Source organism: Lissotriton vulgaris, chromosome 3_1, assembly GCF_964263255.1.
Source record: "Lissotriton vulgaris chromosome 3_1, aLisVul1.2, whole genome shotgun sequence".
NCBI lineage: Eukaryota > Metazoa > Chordata > Amphibia > Caudata > Salamandridae > Lissotriton > Lissotriton vulgaris.
This window is the reverse complement of record NC_141689.1, coordinates 2,013,816,750-2,013,837,029: the sequence shown is the minus strand read 5'-3', so window position 1 is coordinate 2,013,837,029 and position 20,280 is coordinate 2,013,816,750. Positions and strand designations below refer to the sequence as shown.

The 20,280-nt window shown below is 49.4% G+C and overlaps 1 protein-coding gene across 1 annotated transcript in view; it reads left to right on the top strand.

Annotated features, from left to right (window-relative positions):
• CASP3 (caspase 3) overlaps window positions 1-20,280 on the top strand; it is a 255,987-nt gene that overhangs the window by 161,823 nt on the left and 73,884 nt on the right. The window contains exon 5 of the mRNA XM_086962484.1: window positions 12,929-13,104. Within this exon, the coding sequence (XP_086818610.1) occupies window positions 12,929-13,104 (176 nt within the window). The remainder of the gene's footprint in view (window positions 1-12,928; window positions 13,105-20,280) is intronic.

Below are 20,280 nucleotides of genomic sequence, written 5' to 3'. Positions count from 1 at the left end.
TTGCAAGGGAGAAGCCAGGAGGCCCGGTCGGCACAGGCTGGCTAAGGCAGGATCTGTGTAGTTGTTATTGCCTACACATTTGTTTAACAGTACTTACAAGGGTACTAGGTTAGCGCCCTTTCATTTCTGGTGCTTTGCAGACATTTTAAGATCTTCTTGGAGTTTCTCGTTGCTCAAATCGGTGTTATTTCTGATATTTATATGTTTCCCTCGTCTTCATTGCTCGATTTTTGCTGGCAAGAAAGTGTCACTCCTAGTCGCTGAATGTCACTCATAATAACACTTAAATTATGAAAATGTCACACACAAGCAATCTGAAACCTTGGCAGCTATGCCTCCTCTCCCGCCTGCTCCTTGTGCGCCGTTTTTTGCCGGCTGCACTGTCCTGGGACTAAGACTCTCCCACCTGCTGCGCCGTATATACTCCAATTCCTCTCAGATATATATATATACTAGCAGCCCGTCCCGACGTTGTCCAGGTATGAATTGCTGCCGGCCAGTAGTATATTGTTTTGTAGGATTTCGTTTTGATAGCATTTCCGAATTGTGACAGGCCTGTGAAACGCTCCGATTCACAGTGCACTGCTGATGCACTTAAGAGTGCGCGTTCAGTAGTGTGTGAACTCTAGTTTCCCTACTTTATTTTACCTTGAAATATTATATAGCGCAAACTCGACAACATGGCATGAGCACGATTTACATTACAGAAGAACACATTCATTTGTGGTAGGCACTGGGAGACAAAGCGATTTGCCTGGAATCACAGGATGTTGAGCTGATGCTGAGATTCGAACGTAGCTCCCCAGCTCTAAAGTTCGCAATTCTAGAACTTGTGGCGGGAGGTGTGTCTAAAAGTGTATGTCGGTGCTGGCCATCAATGAGAGAGACCTGTGCATTTTTCAAATGGGTGGTGAAAAAATATGAGTATGTTGCTGGAGATGTGGGCCGCCGTGCCACCAATGTACTTACCGGGGGAGGATAAACACCCATTATTCCGCAACTTTCTTTCCACATACCATCACTCCGCATACTTTCATTACGAAAGTACCATGACTCCACAATGCCCTTATAACGCATGGCATTACATTTTATATGCTTTTACCACGCATACATTTACAACGAAATTCGTTGTAAATGCATGAATGGTAAAAGCATGTTTTTGTTTGTTTGGATAAGGTAAGTATGGGTATAGGGGTATATGTTTTGGGGTACTGAGGTATATGTTTTGGGGTGTTTACGTATTTTAAGGGTTCAGATATAGTTTTGGGTTTTGGGTTACAGGGGTATTTTTAGGGTTCAGGGCTAGGTTTGGGTTTTGGGGTATAGGGGTATTTTAGGGTTCAGGGGTAGGTTTGGGTTTTGGGGTACAGGGTTATTTTAGGGTTCATGGCTAGGTTTGGGTTTAGGGGTACAGGGGTATTTTTAGGGTTCAGGGGTAGGTTTGGGTTTTGGGGTACAGGGGTATTTTAAGGGTTCAGGGGTAAGTTTGGGTTTTGGGGTACAGGGGTATTTTAAGGTTCAGGGGTAGGTTTGGGTTTTGGGGTACAGTGGTATTTTTAGGGTTCTGCGCTAGGTTTGGGGTACAGGGGTATTTTTATGGTTCAGGGGTAGGTTTGGGTTTTGAGGTACAGGGGTATTTATAGGGTTCAGGGCTAGGTTTTGGGGTACAGGGGTATTTTTAGGGTTTAGGGATCGGTTTGGGTTTTGGGGTACAGGGTATATTTATAGGGTTAAGATGGGTTAGTGTTTAAGGGTGTTGGGGTATTTTAAGGAGTAAGGGTGGGTTATGGTCATGGGGTGCAGGGGTATTTAAAGGGAGCAGGGTGGGATTAGCACACGATATGAGGCATGGCATGAAGGGCGGAACGTACCACACGCCCCCAGCGTTTGTCACGCCCCCAGCACACGCCCACAGAACAACGCAGACACGCCCACAAGGGACTACTTTGCTGGCACGGTTCTTTTACCGTTTAAATGTATATGGTGGGCGTCTGCATAGCCTTTGTCCTTCTGCAGCAACTGCCCTTTCCAAAGCCGTATTGGGTGTTGTGATTGGTGCTGTGGTTCCTGAGATTACCCGCCTCAAAGGTTTGGGCTCTCTCTTTATTATATTAGTATGGATATATATACCCTTTAGCTTTATCCATAACACAGGCGTACACTTTTAACAGTGGCGCTCGTGGCTCGCAGCCGGAAACCCCTCTGTCCCACCCCCGGGCACTGTGTTGAATGTTTCAGCACCGCGCCCACTTAGGCTTTCACAGTGGCAGTGTACCTTTCTTGTTTTCTGATTTCTATAGCTGAAGCTCCCAATAACATACATCTCCAGCATGACTGCACTAGCAGGTGCCGTAGTAAAGGAAGTTACTGACAAATGGTTAATAAATGTATTAATTTTTTTAAAAAAAAGTTTTTATGTATATGACTGATCATTTTATCTACGTATTGCGTGTTTTTATGCTTTTTCTCTTTGAAAATCGAATAAAACACATTTTTTCTTTGATTTTTTAATCCGCAAATTATTCATAAGTATTGACAATTTGAAGGGCAACCTTCCCACCGATTTGACCTCTGTAATGTTCCTTATTTCTGATCCGCCTGGCCATGGTTTCTTAAAAGAAGGCAGAGAGAAGTGGCCAGAGGCTGACACCCATTTAGTGTTCCTCTCAGTATCTTTAATACCAACGTCCTCTGACGATTCACTTTCCCCCTTACTGACTTTCTAGCTCATCATAACCAAAGCTACTGGATTTAATCCCAAATCTCTGCACCTTCAAGGTCTCTTCAAGGATCACCCAGCCCAACCTGTTGAAGGCCCCTCCAGCAGGTAGGAAGAGAAAACATCACTTCAGCTTGCCCTTTGTTGGCGATACTTGAGCTTCCACTTGCCCCTCCTGATAAACCTTACTTGGTTCTAATGAATCTGATATGGCAAGAGGTCAACCACCCTGGTGAAGTTTTTGATATTGTTATTTTAGTGTTGAGTAGGGAGATGAGCCCATATAACCGTTAGTCCAATAGTTTTGCAGCGTGAGTCTTTCTGGATTCACTATGCTGTGCATTATTCCGCGGTCTTGTGGTTGGGTCCGGAATTGTAGTCTTTACTTTGTGTTTTTTTTTTTTTTTCGTAGCCCAGGTGGGCGTCGACGTCCCACCTTTTGGTGTATTTCCGGTGACGTCTGCATGCTTCCTGCGGAAGCTCCCACTCTTGGGCGCCATCTTCAGATTCTTTTTTCCGCGGTTGGGTCTGGATCGTTCCCAAAAGGGCTCCAGACTTTTTTGGAGAAAGAAGAAGAAAAACACGCAGTTTTGGACGAAAAGATAATGTGAAGACTACAGGAGACTACATCATCGAAGAGGACGACGAAGGAAGAAAAGAACTTCAAGAACTTCGACGTCCATCGGGGAATGCACGCTCGGGGGGGCCCCCTGAACGCATGAGATGGACAGCACTCCTTTCAAATTCTGCCGTAACTGCCACCATAAGTACGCGCAGAAGGACCAGCACCCTGTTTGCAACCTTTGTCTACTGGTCGACCACGAGAGTGAGGACTGCAATGCCTGCTCTGCCTTCACGCCGAAGACTCTTCCAGTTGGAGCGAGACAGAGGGTAGCCAACACCAGCATGCAGGGCAAGGGCCAGCCGCTGTCCCTTCGAGACCAGGGGCTATCATCAGACGAGGAGGACAACAACGCCGCCGAAGACGACGGCTACACGGTCGTAGAGACTGATAATACGAAGACTTCTAAGAAGGTAGGTGACTCTACGGCCCCTAGACTCCCGAGAGACCCAGAGACTCGAAGAAACTAGGCCAAAACCTCGAAAGCGCCGAAGACTTGGGCGTCCGCAGCTACAGCCAAGCCCAGCGGATATTCTGAGAAGGACTCCCCGGCTGATGAACAGCGAAAGACGTCGAAAAACTTCCCCGAAAAGGAGCGTTCGATGCCGAGGGGAAAAAGACCCGAAGAGTACTTCGGCGCCGACAAAGGACCCGAAAGTCAGCTCAGCACCGAAACCTTCGACGCCGAGGGTCGGCTCGGCGCTGACCTGTCCACCGAAAAATGCCGGCAGAACCATTCGACGCAGACCACGCTGCCGAAATGGAGAAAAAGAAGAGACGGCTCGAGGCCGAGATGGAGAACATCCTGCAGCGAAAGCAAGAATTCGACGCCAGGATGAAAGACTTCATAATCCCGACGAAGCCTAAGCCACAGGTGATCGAGATAGCGGAGGAGGAAGACTACGATGTCGAAGGACAGTCTGAGAACGTCGAGGCTTTCGACGATCCAGAAAAGAGGCCTCCTACTACGACTATGAAGGGGACGACGTCCGCAGGACGCTCCTCGGGTCAGCATCCTCGGAGACTCAGGAGATAGAATGGGAAGACGTTGACACAGAGAGCCCGGAAGAGGGCGTCAACACGTATCCTTCGAGACCCTTGCCGCCGGATGTCGTTGGGGTTTACAACACAGTCATCAAAAATGCGTCTGGAGTTTTCAAGGTAAAACTCGACAAAGAGAAGCAGAAGGCAGACTTTCTTCTATAGACACTGCTCCCCACACAAACTAGGAGCCAGTACCTGCCCATACTTGAAAGCGTCATGGCACAGGGGAAAGAGGCTTTTAAGGAGCCTGCAACCCACAAAGCCGTCACTCCCAGGATGGAGAAAAAGTATAAGCATGCCTCCAAGGACCCACCCTACATCCAGGGCTCGGTGTCAGCAGATTCCATCATTGCAGCCACGGCAAGGAAGAGGGCCAATGTGTCTACTACTTCAGGGCCACCTCCAGACAAAGAAAGCAGGAGAATGGACCTCGTGGGAAGAAGAATTTAACGGAATGCCGCAATGCACTGGCGCATGGCAAATTCCAACGCGCTGCTCAACAGGCACCAGTACCAGATCCTAGATGAACTGGGCCAGTTAATAGAGAACATGCCTCAGGAATTCAAGCAAAGAGCTGAAAACCTTGTAGAGGAGGGGAAGAATGTGGCAAACTCGGATTGAAGTTCAGAGGTACTAAAAGAAAACCTAACTGGAACATCACACCAGGCGTTCCAACAAGCCCACCAGGCAGACACCCAGTCACAGTAAGGGCAGCAAAAACAGTCCTGGCAGTACCAGCAGAGAGGCCAGTCCTTTCGCGGGAAAGGGAATGGACGTGGACAGAATAGTAGAGGGGGACAACAACCCCCCTCTAAGTGACTTAATCGAACTCTATGTGCCCACCCAAGCAAAAACTCCCAGGGTGGAGCACAAACACTACACACAGGAGTTACGCGAATTAAACACCTACGAACATGAAAGACCAGTGGGAGGAAGACTCAAGCACTTCTTCCAGAAGAGGATAACTTCAGACAAATTGGTACTCTACATCATACAGTTTGGGTACTACATAGAGTTAGAAAGGAAACCAGCAAACAGAAAGCCAAAAAGAAGAAAGCTATCAAGGAAAGAGCTAGAGCTACTTCAAGAGGAAGCAAAAGAGCTCCTGCAAAAGCAGGCCATAGAACCAGTGCCTTACAGAGAAAGGAACAAGGGCGTGTACTCAACATACTTTCTGGTGCCAAAAGTAGACGAAACGATGAGACCCATCCTAGACCTAAGATTCTTAAACAAATTCATAAGAACGCAAAAGTTCAAAATGACCTCCCTACAAGAGGTACTTCCTCAATTGCAAGGCGGAGACTTCATGGTCACCATAGACCTCAAGGATGCCTACCTGCACATCCCAATGAACAGAGGGCACAAACATCTGCTCAGAATCATCATCGGAGAAGACCACTACCAGTTCACAACCCTGGCGTTTGTGCAGATGCTGCATCAGCATCATAACTGAGGTGCTCCCAACACGGGTGGAAGCGGCACCAGCGGGGGTGGTGACTGACGACTGGAGCTTTTCCTCTCCTGACCGTGGTTGATCCCAATAAGCACCGTTGTTGAGGCGCACATAGGGATTGACTAAAGTTAGCAGACTTGGGAGGGCCTCCCCCTCCCACATTGTGCGTTTCCTCCCAGCACCCAAAGCCACTGCAGGACTCACTCCTCCTCTGGGGGAAGCCTCAGGGTGACCAGAGTCATCTACTCCAGGCCCATTGCTGAAAATGGGGCTGGGGGTGGGGCCCAAGATTAGTGGCACACTCACTTAGGGATATTCCAGAGTCTATCAATTATTCAACATCCCATCTGATGCAAAGATGACACCAGGCGTCCGGCGGCACGCTTTGACACTTGGCAGCTGACTCCACAAGCTACACTCCAAGTTGTGGTGGTGCCCGAGTCACGTGAAGGGTGAGGTAGAAGCAGGAGGAACCTGGTGGGGTCATTACCGCAACATACAACTGTGCACCACCCTCACCTAGGCCTAGGCCTACCCCATCCCGACTCGGCGCCCTAGTGCATACCGCAGGGGGAAAAAGAGACTATATTCTGCCCATGCAAACTCTTCCAACAACACTCCCCACCCATCGGGAGGACTCTTCAGCCATGGGTAGGTTGCAATCCGCTGCCCAGCTGTTGACCTCCACAAATCCACCTTCTACAGTCCCGGACACCCCAGACCTCTCAATGTCAGACAAGCTAGACAAGCTATAGAACATTCTAGAGTCTACATGGATGTCCGATTTAGCTACCTAGCTTCAGATTTTAACTTTCTACGGGATGACCGCCTTAAGCTCACAGACCAGGCCTTAAATGGTGAGTAGACTCTGTCTGCCCTGCAGCAGCTCACAAAGGGCTACCAAACCGCAATTAGAGACCTGCAAGGATGGATCACATCTTCAGAGCAGAGTGGAGGACTTGGAGATGCTCTCCCATAGAGCCAATAGAGCCAATATCTGTATCTTGGGTTCCCAGAGGGAATAGGAGGAGAGGACCCACTCGCCTATCTGAAGAACTGGTCCAAGACCTTCACCCCGGCCTCGGATCTTACCCCTTCTGCTTCCTGGAGAGCGCACGTTGTATTCTGGTGCAGGGTCTGCCACTGGGTCCCCTCCATTTACGATTCTCCTCTTTCTCCCCCCTCCCCATGTTGGCGAAACTACTGCCCATCAAGGACCGCTATGCTGTACTCCGCGTGGCCAGGCGGGTGGGACAACTTTGGGTGGGAGACAAAAACATTATGCTGTTTCCAGACTATACCCGAGTAAGCACCAGTGCACCTCCTTCCTGGAAATCAAAATGTGCCTCCACTAGCAGGGGGTTCAGTACTCTCTGCCATTCCCCGTCTGAGATAATACCTGGTGACACCACTGTTCTCCCCGACCCTAGGGAGGTTTAGGACTGGGCTGACCAACATCAGGGAGCACCACCAGCTTAACATACCAAGCCGGCACCAGGCCCCTGCGGGCCATGAACCAGAAGGCAGGGTTAACCACAAGTGAGGCCCCCGTCTCGGACATCCCCCGCCAGTTCCTTGAATCTAGAACAAATCATTGCAGATGGTAGACGGGCCATACAGGCCGCTGCAAACCTAGGGCTTGGCTCCACTGCTATGGTTGAAAAGGGCCCTCACATCTTCTCTACCAATGAGGACACTCCCCAGTCCCATGACGCTCGAACTGGATCGAAGTCCCCCACACTGGTGATACCTCCGTTAGCCGATAACCTAATAGACCATCTTCTCGTAGACCAAGATGTCTTTCGATGATTACATAACACTACACCAAAGAGGGCACTTTTCAGTTAGCAGACTCACTTGCTGGTATGCAGTCCCTCTTCGCCGGTGCCACGTCTTATTCGAACATTCAAATCTGATCCTCATGACTGATTGCCTCATTTGAACATACCACCTGGTTGTGGTTTGGTTCCCAGTATTGGGAATCTGTTTCCCCAGTTCACTCAGTTACACTTGAGAATCTCCCACTGTAGTCCTACATCGTTCCGACGGGCGGGCTTTCCATGGTTCTATGAGGATGGGCCGGGCAGGGCTCCTCCGCGACTTGCACTCGCAAAACATGCACAACATCATGGGCCACACTGACGTATGCTTTCTCAATTTGAACATCTGCAGCATGCGCACCACCAGAAAACATGACTCTGTCTACTCCTGTATCAAGCGCCAGTGGGCACAAATGGTCTGTTTGCAGGAGACCGATACCACAACGGGAACACTCTACCGCCTGCGGAGGTGTCAGAGTGGCATTATCTGTGTGTCAGGGGGAGGGAACGGGTAGAGGGCGGCTGGGTGGATAAGGGACGGGAGCGCCTAGAGTGCCACCCACGTTAAGGAAACACAGCAACCGGTGATGGTCCCTGGTGATCCCCCGCACGTCCTTTCCCCGCCCCTCGCTCGTGTCAGATAAATCGTGCAGTCCAGTAATGTGGCGTATTCTTTCTCTCTTTTCATTTCCGTATAACGCCCCTTACGAGTGAGAAGACCTTCCGCCTGAAGTCCACCTGGGAAGTCCTGTTAGAAAAGAAGAAGGAGCTACACGCAGACCTACAGCCTTTGATTCCTCTTTATATTCAATAAAACCCCAGTACCACTTCACTCTTCATTTGTGACTTTGCCTCTTTGCTCATTACCCTAGCAACAGCAACCCTTACACTGTGCTACTACCTGCTAATCGTATGCAAGGGGCGCCCTGGTCTTGGTGAGACCTGGAGTGCCATTCCAGGAAATAAGCGCAACTGTTGATATTGGGTCCTATTGTCGGCTTGCCTGATTTTTGATCTAGAGAAGGCATTTAACACCATAATGTGGCACTATCTGTTAACGGTGCTCACCAGCATGGGGATCAGGCACAGGCGACCAGCATACACCATATTGTTATACTCTATACCGACCTCCCGAGTCCGCCTAGGTCGCCTCGTCTCAGCCCCCTTCTCGGTCGGTCAAGGAACGAGACCGATTTGCCCGCCATCCCCTTTACTGCCCATTGATTGGGGCATCCCTCTCATGGGTAAGACACATGCAGTGTCCTTATACGTGGATAATGTACTTTTATATATCCGAGACATTGCGACCGTCCTCATGCCGATTGGGGCTACTCGGGCGGAGTATGCCACCATTGCGAGGTCTTCATGTCAGCTGGTCAAAATCGGCCATCTATCCACTCTGCCCTGACCAACAACCACTAGAGATTCACCTCGGGGACACACGCCTCAACTGGCATACACAGGCGATTCTCTTCCTAGGGCTCTACCTCTACCACCTGCCCAAATTTTATATGAGGGGGAGCCTCCACAAGGCCCTGGCAGTAATACCAACTCTTGTACAATTATGTCAATCTCTCCCCCTGCCCCCTAAAGGAGGATTGCTTTGGCAAAGATAATCTTCCTGCCTCGCCTTTTATACTATTTTGCAAATTTCCCAGTTATATCACCGCACACCTTCTTTAGGGAAATAGACTCTCTTATGCACACTCATATGTTGTTCCGTGCATAGACATGTTCCTCTTGCTAAGTGGCAACTGCCGCTATCACAGGGAGGCTTTGGGGCACCATGCTTTGAGGCATACTTCCTCGCAGCACAGCTGCACTGCTTGTCCCATTGGATGTCTGGGCACTACCAGGAAGGACAAAATCGGGACCGGATCTGGACTGACCGCATTCCTACTATCCTACGCCTACTCTTGCCAAAGGCTCAACACGCAGTTCCCTGGGCCCTACAAGTAACAGTAGCTAAGTCATGCATGGTTAGGATCCATCGATTCTCCAATCTGCACCTGGTGGGCCTTCCCCACAACCTAGGTATCTACACCGCCAGGCAACTTATTTGCTGGGGCCATCTACTTTCCTTCGCCCAACTGGCCAAGGAGAATGATCACCGTCTTGGGCAGTTCCTGCGACACCAATAACTCAGTCATATCTGCGACACACCCAGCTGCGCTCGTGTCCCGCCAACAGGAGTCCTGGCACTTTACACCACACTGGGTGAGGCCACAGAGATATCAGACGTTCACATATGGGAAGCAGTCTCCCGGGGTCGTCTTTAAGCGCTAAAAGTGACTAAAAATATCGTCCAGCTTTGCGGAACTGACACTACTGTTAGCCAGGCGCCCACTCGCACTAGATTCATGGGCGTCAGCACGGGTGGGGGGGGGCAAGGAGGGACGCTTACCTCCTCTCCCCCCCCCAGAGCACCCCTCCTGGCCCCCACTACCCTGCTGACACCCATGCTTTTACGGGCACCTTTTGTCCGGAATTCAAGGCACTGCAGGGAGCAGAGCTGTTCCCTGCCAGAGGCCTCAACTCCCTGATGGGGCGCCTTGCACGCTTCCTCGCAGCCCCTCCCGCCCATTGTCATTCTGTCTGTGGCTGATTATCACATACAGAATGTCAATGTCCAGTTTGAGCTGCTAAAGCATGCATCCTACCCTGAACCAATGAGGCAGCCTAGAGGGTTGGGTGTGCGCTGCCGAGACCAGCGGACACAAAGCAGTGTTGTGTGTGCCATGATCGGGTTTTTCTCCCTAAGGCCATGAAATGGAACAGGCTCTGCCTCTAGTGCCACTTGACATCACCACTGCTAGAGGTGGTGCTGAAATACACCCACCCCCTTCAAACTCGTGCTCTATGGCATTCTTGTTCATGCAGTACTTTCCTTAATCAGCCATAGGTAAAAGTGCAGGCTGCATCCTAAGGGGAAGTGGCAAACTAGGTCTGGACACCAAGTCCTCCTTTTAATACTATGTAGCCTGAGAGCAAGGGGTCTTCTGAATGAAGATCTGGGCTATCGATGCATTATCCTCCCAAGTCAAAAATTGAGGTTGCAGCATAGCCCGGATTTCAGATCCCGCTAAAACGTACACAGTCTCGTGTCAATAACATAATATTCTGCCAGTATGCACCCTATCATGTCTGGCAGGACTTCCCGACCCTGTGTTTCACTGCCTTATTTCCCTCTGTACCCCACTCCCCGTGCTCACTGCCTAAAATCCCTCTCTACCCCCACACCTCTCGCTCACTGCCTTATATCCCTCTGTACCCCACACCTTGCTCTCACTGCCTTATATTCCTCTGTACCCCACACCTCGTGTTCACTGCCACAACATAACCCTCTGTACCCCATACCTTGCGCTCACTGCCACATATCCCTCGGTATCATCCTCCTCACACTCACTGCCTTATCGCGCACTTTAACCTGCCATTCATCTTCTACGTGTTCTCTCCCCTTCCACTCGTTCTACCTCTGTTCACCCCCTTACTTCTTTTTGTACTTTACTCCTTTCTCAATATCTCTACTTCTTTTCCTCTTCAATAATATCTCTCTGGCACATCTCTGCACTTCCTTTATATCAACGCACCCCTCTACCTCACCTGTCTACCTCAGTCTTTATTATTCCTTCTTCCTCAGCTGTCTCTACCTGTCTCTGACACACCTCGCCCTCTCCCGTTCTAGGACTGCGTTATTCTCCCCTCTCCATCTTTGATTTACCTGTCTCTTCTCCTGAATCTTTTTCTTCTACACCTCACTTCTTTGTCTACCCTTCACCCCTCGCTACCCTTTGTTTGCCTCACTACGGTCTTTACCCGACCCACCTTTCAGTGCATCTTCCCATTTTGCCTCCCACCCTCACAGCGCTCTCCTAGCATGCGTCTGTTTCTCCACTCACCACAATGCCTGCCTCTACCTCTCCTTACCTTTCTAACGAGGCTAACTTTCTACCTTCCTGTTATTCCTGGTAGTGAACCTTTCATTTTACGCCTCCGGTTGTATTACCTACGTATTCAAATTGAGTAGGTTATTGCTGTGCTCCCAACCCGACATCCAGACCTAGTCCCCTAGCCTCTCAACATGCCCAGATATAACAACAAGCATTGGCATAGCCAATAGGGCTCGCCCTTGGGACCTGCTGCATAACTAAATACCTATAAGGTCCCAAAAGCTAGGCCTATTGGCTATGCCAATGCTTGTTTTTCTCTGCTTGACCTGAGCATTACCCGATCCTGATTGTCTGCCATTTTAGCCCAGCCCCTATTGATTAACATTAGCCACGCCCCTTAATTTGCCCGGTAAGTCCCCCCTGGAAAAACTTCTGCAGACAACCATGACTACGTAGGCACTCTCCTACAGCTCCTCCAGTAGAGGCATGGAGGGGGGCAGTGCATAAGTGGGGCTCAGCGGAGGAAGATGCCCTACAATATGAGGAGGTATGTCGATTACACAGACAACCCATATCCCCTCAGTGGGCCTCCCTTGCCAACTTCCTACAGCAGACTGGCATCAACGTCCTCCCACCATTAAACACTGGGCTCCTTCCACATTCATAGTACACGCCTTCCTTAGCGGGGTCACACACCCTCCCCCAATCCAGGCACCTCCAGCTTGTCGAGAGACCCCCGCCAGCAGCCCATATAACCATACGCACTCTGTCACTGGAACCAGCCTGCCCATTACCCCGTTACCAACACCTTACTCGTTTATCCTAAGTTACACTACAGCAAAGCTTGCCACAACAAACCAGCTATCTGCTGTGAAAAGTACTCGTGACTATATTGCACAGCTAAATGCCAAAAGTATGTCTGCCTTACTGCTTCGACCTATTTGATATACCTAAATAATAGGATGTAAGATGTTGGGCATAATTGTTTGTTGCAAAACTCAATAAAGATGTTTTTTTTTAATGATTCTGACTCTTGAATTGCATTAAACAGGATTTAACTTTCCAGAAGGACCAGTCATTCCTTATAGATATTTTTTTTTATTATAGATCTAGGTTCATCACAAGTGTTTAGTAACAACATATTGAATATGAAAAAATGGATATACTTGTTTGTTCGTGTTTGCTGGGATTCAGAGATTTTATTGTGATGTATAAAGCAGTGCCGTTCTAAAAGAAATGAAGATACATTTTAAAAAGCTCAAGTAAGCCGACAGGTAGCTGTGTCTATACTGTTGAGTGATGCATTTAAGATACCATATGTTTGATTGTAACTGATGTATTCAGCAAAACGATAACACAGTGCTGGTGTTCTTTGTTAAGTCTCTCAACAGGACCACAGCAGAAGAAGTTGTTTTGTTTGTATACTGTTGAGCCACGGCGAAGATGGTACAATATTTGGAACAGATAATTGTATTCCACTAAAAAATGTAACCACTCTGTTTAGAGGAGACAAGTGCAGAAGCCTGGTCGGGAAGCCCAAGCTCTTCTTCATACAGGTAAAGAACCGACAGGACTAAAATGATACCTGTTTCTCATCCAAAATACCATCGGAGGCTTTTTAGGTCTCGCTATTATATCCTGCAGGGATTAATAGTGAGTATATAGGAGGCGAAACAAACTCTTGACCAAGCGCGGATTACGCGCAGTTCATGTGATGTGCGTGCACGTTAAACCCATCAGCCTCGCACCAGACTTCAATGGAATGCCTCGTTCCCTCCCACTCGCTCGCTCCCCCCACTTGCTCGCTCCCCTGCCCCCCATCACACAACCATTACACCATTTGTGCCTCGCATTTCCCCCCACCAGACTACAAAGGAATGCCTCCCGCTCACCCACCCCCTGACTCACCAGATGCTTCCGAGGGTAAGAGTTTTTTTTGTTTAGCTTTCAATCCCTCCCACTCGCTCTTCCCCCCCCCCCCCCCCCCCCCCCCCACTCGCTGGCTCCCCTACCACCCCCATCACACAACCATTACACCATTTGTGCTTCGCATTCCCACCCACCAGACTACAAAGGAATGCCTCCCGCTCCTTCGCCCCCTGACTCACCTGATGCTTCCGATGGTAAGAGGTTTGTTTGTTTACCTTTCAATGTAAAATATGCTTCACAGTTAACCTTTAACCGCATCAGCCCTTTCGCTACACTTGAGCCCGGTCCCTCACTAATCCCGAGTTAACCTGTTTAGCACCATCTTGTTCTGAAGAGTTGCTGAATTTGCTTTCTGAAGTAGCGCTTTCTGTTGCGAGTGATGGAAGCTTGGAAGGTTGCGTTTCATGTTCGCCGTCCACTCCTCGCGCACCTCAGCGGAAATCAGTACTTGTCCTTAGAAGTGTTTTGACTAAATAATACGCCTTTTTTAATATAGACATCCACAGATCACACTCCCTGACTGTTTCGTAGTACAAGGCCATGCCTTTTAGTAACCTTGGCCTAAAATGACTGTGCGTCAAAACGTGGATTGATTTGGGTCTGTTCGACTGCTCTGGTCACTCTAGTTACTATTTACAAAATTTTTATGTGTTACCGCATGGGGAGCTGAGCTAAAGATTGGCTTTGGCTCCAAGAGCCCCTCATGCCCGATTGCTACCCTCGCTCTCCTGGAGTCCCTTGACTCAGTCCAGGGCAGTAGGTCTTTCGATACCATATTTGCAACTCTCTGTCCGGGGGATCCTTCACTCTGTCCGGCCATCAGCCCTCCCCTCCAGCCCTGCCCTCTCTCGCCTGTCTCCCTGCCCTGGCCAGTAGCCCCCTCCTTCTTGCCCTGGGCCTCTTCAGTCTGTCCCAGGTGGCTCCTCCCTCCAGCCCTGCCCTCGGACACCTCCCTCCCTCTCAGCCCATTTCTCTGCCCCGTTCAGACACTTTCTGCTTCTCTGACCTGGGGTCCCCCCTTACTCATTCCGGAGCAGCTGCTCTCTCCCTCCGCAGCCCTCCCCTCAGACGGTCCCTTCTCCCCCCACAGGTCCCCCTTCTCTTGTTACTCAGGACCCCTCCCTCCAGACCCCTCTCCCCCTCCCTCCTTCGACTGCCCTCTTGCCTCTGCCTCACACCCCTGCACCCTCTGCTCACTCACTCTGTGATCACCCTTTTATTTTCTGCCCTATTCTTTTTTGTTGTTTTTGAACTCTCTCCCGGTCCCTAACCCTCCTCCCCAAACTTCTTTGCCATTTCATTGTGGGAGAGTATGTGGTCCGTCGGCATAAACGCCCAACGCTGGAAACCAGGGTTCGAGCCTCAAGGTCTCGTCCACATCCTGTGATTCTGGGCAATTCACTTCATCTCCCCGTGCCTGAATGTGTAATGTAAATATGTTGCTCCTGTTACTTTCTTGTTAGTTAATTCTGAGATTTCTCACCTGGAGATGATATTGTGTTTGCACACAGTCCCTGTCTCGTAGTTTGTGGGAACTCATTTTGCTTTAATTCTGTAGCTGGGGTTTCCACCTGGTTCTACTGCACTGTTTGGATTCTTTGAAAGCAAATGTGGGTATTGGCTGTCTTCCATGCTTTTGCAGGCATGTGGTGTGTAGTATGCAGTTTCAGACCTCACAGTCTTGCTGTCATAAACTATCAAATAATCACAATCGCTGGGAGGAGCCAAGATGGCGATTGAGACGGACGCGTAGGCTCCCGGCTCCGCAAGCCTTTGCTTCCTGCAACGATATCCTGACCCCCATCCTGTGATAGCGCTGCAGCGGGATGACGGTGAAAGTGCGCTGTTGCTGTTCGCGTTCCTCCGGGGTCCCTGCCTGCCTGATAGCCGGAGGTATCGACGAGATCGTTTGGCGGCCTTCGTAGCCCTGGAGCCGGGTCTTTTGTTATCGTACACCGCCGGATGCTGCTGGAGCGATGTCGGAAAGTCGAGCCGGGGCGGAGCTGGCATTTTGAGACACGCTGCCTGCTGCAAGGGAAATAGATAGACCCTTATGCGAACTGTGCACATCGGCCAAGTGGGTGCTCATTGTGTTACTTTCTCCTTGTGGAACGCTGAAGGTGAGCTGCGCTGTGCTGATTCCATTCTGGCGCTTGCCTGGCGATCGTGGATCACCCCCGAGTTTGCCCCTGCCTTGAGCCGAACAGGGGATGACTCTCACTGTGGGTCGCCCATCACTAGCGTGTCCGGACAAAACCTGCAGCTTGGACTCCAGCCTCTCGGTGCCGGTTTCGCCCCCACATTCTTGTGAATCCCCTGACAGGGTGGCAATGGCGGCTGGCTCTTTGGTTGTGTGGGCGGGTGTTATCTCGACTCAAGACTGTGTCGCCCTGCATGGATTTGAGCAGTGTGCTGGACCGCGTGTCCCATCTCGTAACGCGGAGTTGTTGGAACAGCAGCCTGTGCTAACCTATGGTTCTGTTCTTGCCGCTCTTGCCGATTTGAGATCTGAATGGCGAGAGGGCTCCCGAGTGCTGGGTAAGAAGCTTGACGATGCCGCACTCACACTGGGATGTGCGCCTCTAGCCTGTTTTCATCGCTGCGCTGATCTGCCTCCGCTGATTTTTGAATGGGCTGCTATGTTGCCACACGAGTACAGAGAGGAGCGGTCTTTCGGCTGTGTTAGTGCTTGCGGACTGTCGTCCGCCTACCTTAGCGGCGCTACAGTGTTTCCCTCTCTGCCGAAGCCTGAGCCTTCACCCATGGTATTGCTACTTTTGTTTCTGACGCTGTTATCGCAGCTACTGGTTCCCTTTGTTGCCTTCGTCTCGCAAGCTTTGCTCTCCCTACAATGGAACACACATCATCGGGCGACCCTGGAGACGCCTCTCTTTTGGGTCTATGGAACTATTTGTGACTGGCGATGCCCATTTTGTTTTCGAGCGCCTCTTCTCTGCCGAGTGTGGCCATTTTGTTCCTTTGTTCTGTTTGGGGCGGGTCCTCTTCGGGATCCATGTTTAGGGGGACGCCCACGAACTGGCCAGGGCTAGGGGATTTCTCATTACAACTTGTGCTTGATTGGACGGTGGGGACTTGGTCTGGAGCGCTTCCACAACACGTTCTGCTGTGATATGTGATGATTCTCCCCATTCAATTTTGTGCTTGATGCTTTCTGTTGTTGTTTTTACAAATGGGGTAGAGTTCAAATGTATGGCTGGGGAGACCGGGAGAATTTGGATTTGGCCCTCCTCCGGTTTTACATGGTTTCCTTTTTCTTTTCTTCCTTTCTTTCGTTTCTATATTTCGGGTTCTTTATTGGGCGACAGGCACACTGCTGGGGGGGGGGGGGTAGGCCGTAGCCTCTGCATGCGTGTAGGGTGGGGGGTAGGGGGTGGGGAATTTTGCTTTTCCGTTTTAGTTTCTATGGGCCTTATTTTTCTCTTTTCTCTTAAACTCTTTTCTCCTCTCGTTTCTGTCTTTGGGTCCGCGGGCTGGTTTGGTATGAGGTGGGTAACGATCGACATGGTGCATAATGGTTGGTTGATAATCTTGTTGCATATATCCTTGTGCCGCCATGCTGACTGGGGGGTTTCTACTCTGTTTGCTGGTCTTCATTTGACGACGTTGCCCACTCATGTCGTAGGGGGATTGTACGGACTCTCCTCATCTTGGTTTACTATATTTAAAAATACTTTTTATACCGAAAAAAACATTTTTTTTAAATTAACCTTCATTACTCCTGTTTCTCAGTAGCACGATGGTATCCAGTGTAACCCTAATTGATTGTCATTTTTATTGAGGTGCTACTGAGTCGCCGCATTGCTTGCACAAGTGCTTCAAATGGTATCGTGGCCGGCCGGATGGTTGTGGGCCCGTATTTGTTTTTCTGCTATTGCGCAATAAAGGTTTTCAAAAATTAAAAAAAAAAAAAATAATCACAATCAGTTTCACTAGCAGAATCCTGCTGCAGATGTTGGCCTTTAAATCAGGAAATGCTTGCATGACACACACAGAAACATGTTGATGCTTCAGTAAAGATTCCAGGACTTAATTTGGCTTTGTATTCCACTGTTTCCCTGTTTCATCTTAAAATGGCATTGGTTAGTGTTACTTTGTGGGGACATTAGGACTCTGCAGCTAGAGTTATTTACACAACGATAACCAGAACACTGGACACCACTTCCTGCCCAAGGACTGAATAGGAAGTGTGGGGACAAGAACACCATTCCAGGTGGACGAATGTAGGATGGAACCATGCAAGTTATTACCACCCATGCCTTTACCATGCATCCATTCCACCCAGATCAATCAGACGACCAAGCTAAAATATACATGAATCCAGAGACTGGTAAAGTTACCATCCTGAATAGGAAAAAGAGGCCTTTGGACTTTGAACCTAATTCCCCTATTCCACTAAAAAGAAAGGACTTTAAGACTTCTACCTCAAGACCCTGCAACCCTTTTCAACTTATCATGCCTACCACACCTTTCGCACCATCCTCACCTTCTCACCACGGGGACGATGAGGGGGACACAGGGTATGAGCCACAGCCTCTATATGATTTCCCACAAGATCCTAACCAAGAGGAGCCTTGGGAAGAGCCAACCGACCCTAATGACACCCATCCCATCCCTGATGTACCCACTTATCCTACTAAGCCATTACCTACTGATGACACAGTACTTTTCAATCCACTCATAGACAGAGCAGCGCAATTCCACAATGTGGATATGCAGAGTGACCCTGTGGAAGAAGAGTTCTTATTTGACACATTCACTACTGCAGAAAAAAGTGTAAAAACACTGCCCATGTTAAAGTGAGTTCTAAAACACGCACCTGACCTATTTAAGGATACAGCCAGGGCACGGGTGATCAATCCAAGAATAGAAAAAAAGTATAGGGCAGCTCCTACAGACCCTACTTACTTCAAGGGCCAGTTGCCACTAGACTCACTGGTGGTTGCTAACGCATGTAAAAGGGCCAACTCTCAGACAACAGGGAAAGCACCTCCCCCCGACAAAGAGTCGAAAATTCTAGAGGCATCAGGCAAAAGGGTAGCTGTGCAGGCCTCCAACTCATTGAGGATTGCTAATACACAAGCCCTACTGGATCGTTACAACAGGGCGCACTATGATCAGCTCGAAAGCCTTACGCAACACCTACCCTAGCCTTTTAAGGCACAGGCGAATGATCTCATCCAGGAGGGAAAATTCATATCAAACGCCTCCATCAAATGTGTGCTTGACACTGCAGACACCGCAGCTAGGTCAATTAATACTAGTGTCTTGCTACGCAGACATGCATGGCTGCGTATTTCCGGTTTTAAGAATGAGGTGCAGTCCACCATTCTTAACCAAACTGTCGATCAGGATTTTCTATTTGGCCCTGCTGTCGACACCATTTTGGACAAAATGAAGAAAGGCATAGAAACCGCAAAATCTACGGGTGCGTTGCAATTTCTGCAATATAGGGGCTCCTTTCGACGCTCCTCATACAGAGCAAATACACGAGGGAATACATCGCAAACTTCTGCCTCATATAAAAGTAACAAACAAGGTTCCTTCAACAAGAACACAACCAGAGGGAGGTTACAGAGGTAACAGTAATAAGGGAAGAGGACGTGGAGGCAAAAACACCAGAGCCTGCACTGCCACAAAACAGTGACTTCATTATGCTGCCTCCAGACCACTTAACACCGGTCGGAGGCAGACTACAGCAGTTCCTACCTGTCTGGCACGCAATTACCACGGACAGGTGGGTGAGAGAAATTATCCAGTCTGGTTATTGCCTAGAACTGACTTCTACACCACCAAACATACCACCCAGACACTGTCCTATGTCCACATCACCCTGCTACAACAAGAGGTGAAATGCATGCTGGAAAAGGGGGCCATAGAGCAAGTCCCTTTCCACCAACAAGGGACAGGTGTATACTCCATATACTTCCTTATTCCAAAGAAGAACGGTTCCCTCAGACCAATATTGGACCTCAGACCCCTAAATCATTATATACTATGGGAGCACTTCCATATGATCACACTACAACAAGTGCTCCTGTTGCTACAGCAAGGAGATTTCCTAGCAACAGACCTCAAGGATGTGTATTTTCACATACCCATCCATCCAGCCCACAAAAAATACCTCAGGTTCACAATAGACGGCCAAGACTACCAATTCAAGGTTTTGCCCTTTGGGGTTACCACGGCTCCAAGAGTGTTTACAAATTGCTTAGCGACAGTAGCAGCACATCTCAGGAGGCAACACGTCCATGTGTACCCTTACCTGGACGATTGGCTAATACAAGCAAAACCGTACCAAGAGTGTGCAGCACACACAACCCAAACAATTCAGTTGCTACACAGCCTAGGCTTTTCCATCAACTACGCAAAATCACATCTGCAACCGGCCCACATACAGCAGTACCTGGGAGCCACTATACACACCTCAGTGGCAAAGGCATATCCAAACTCAGCAAGGATAGCCAGTATGCAAACACTCATTCGCAAATTCCTGCCACAAAACTCTCTGCCAGCTCAAGTCTTCATGCAGCTCATAGGCATGATGGCCTCCTGCATATTCATTGTCCCCAATGCCAGACTTTAAATGCGCCCATTACAGGAATGCCTAGCACGGCAATGGAACCAGGCTCAAAGACAACTAAAAGACCTAGTGTTGGTAGACAGTCGCACTCACAACTCTCTGCAGTGGTGGAACCCACAGAACCTTTCCAAGGGGCGACTGTTCCAAGAGCCGGTTCCACAACTTGTACTAACAGCGGACGCATCACTGACAGGCTCGAGAG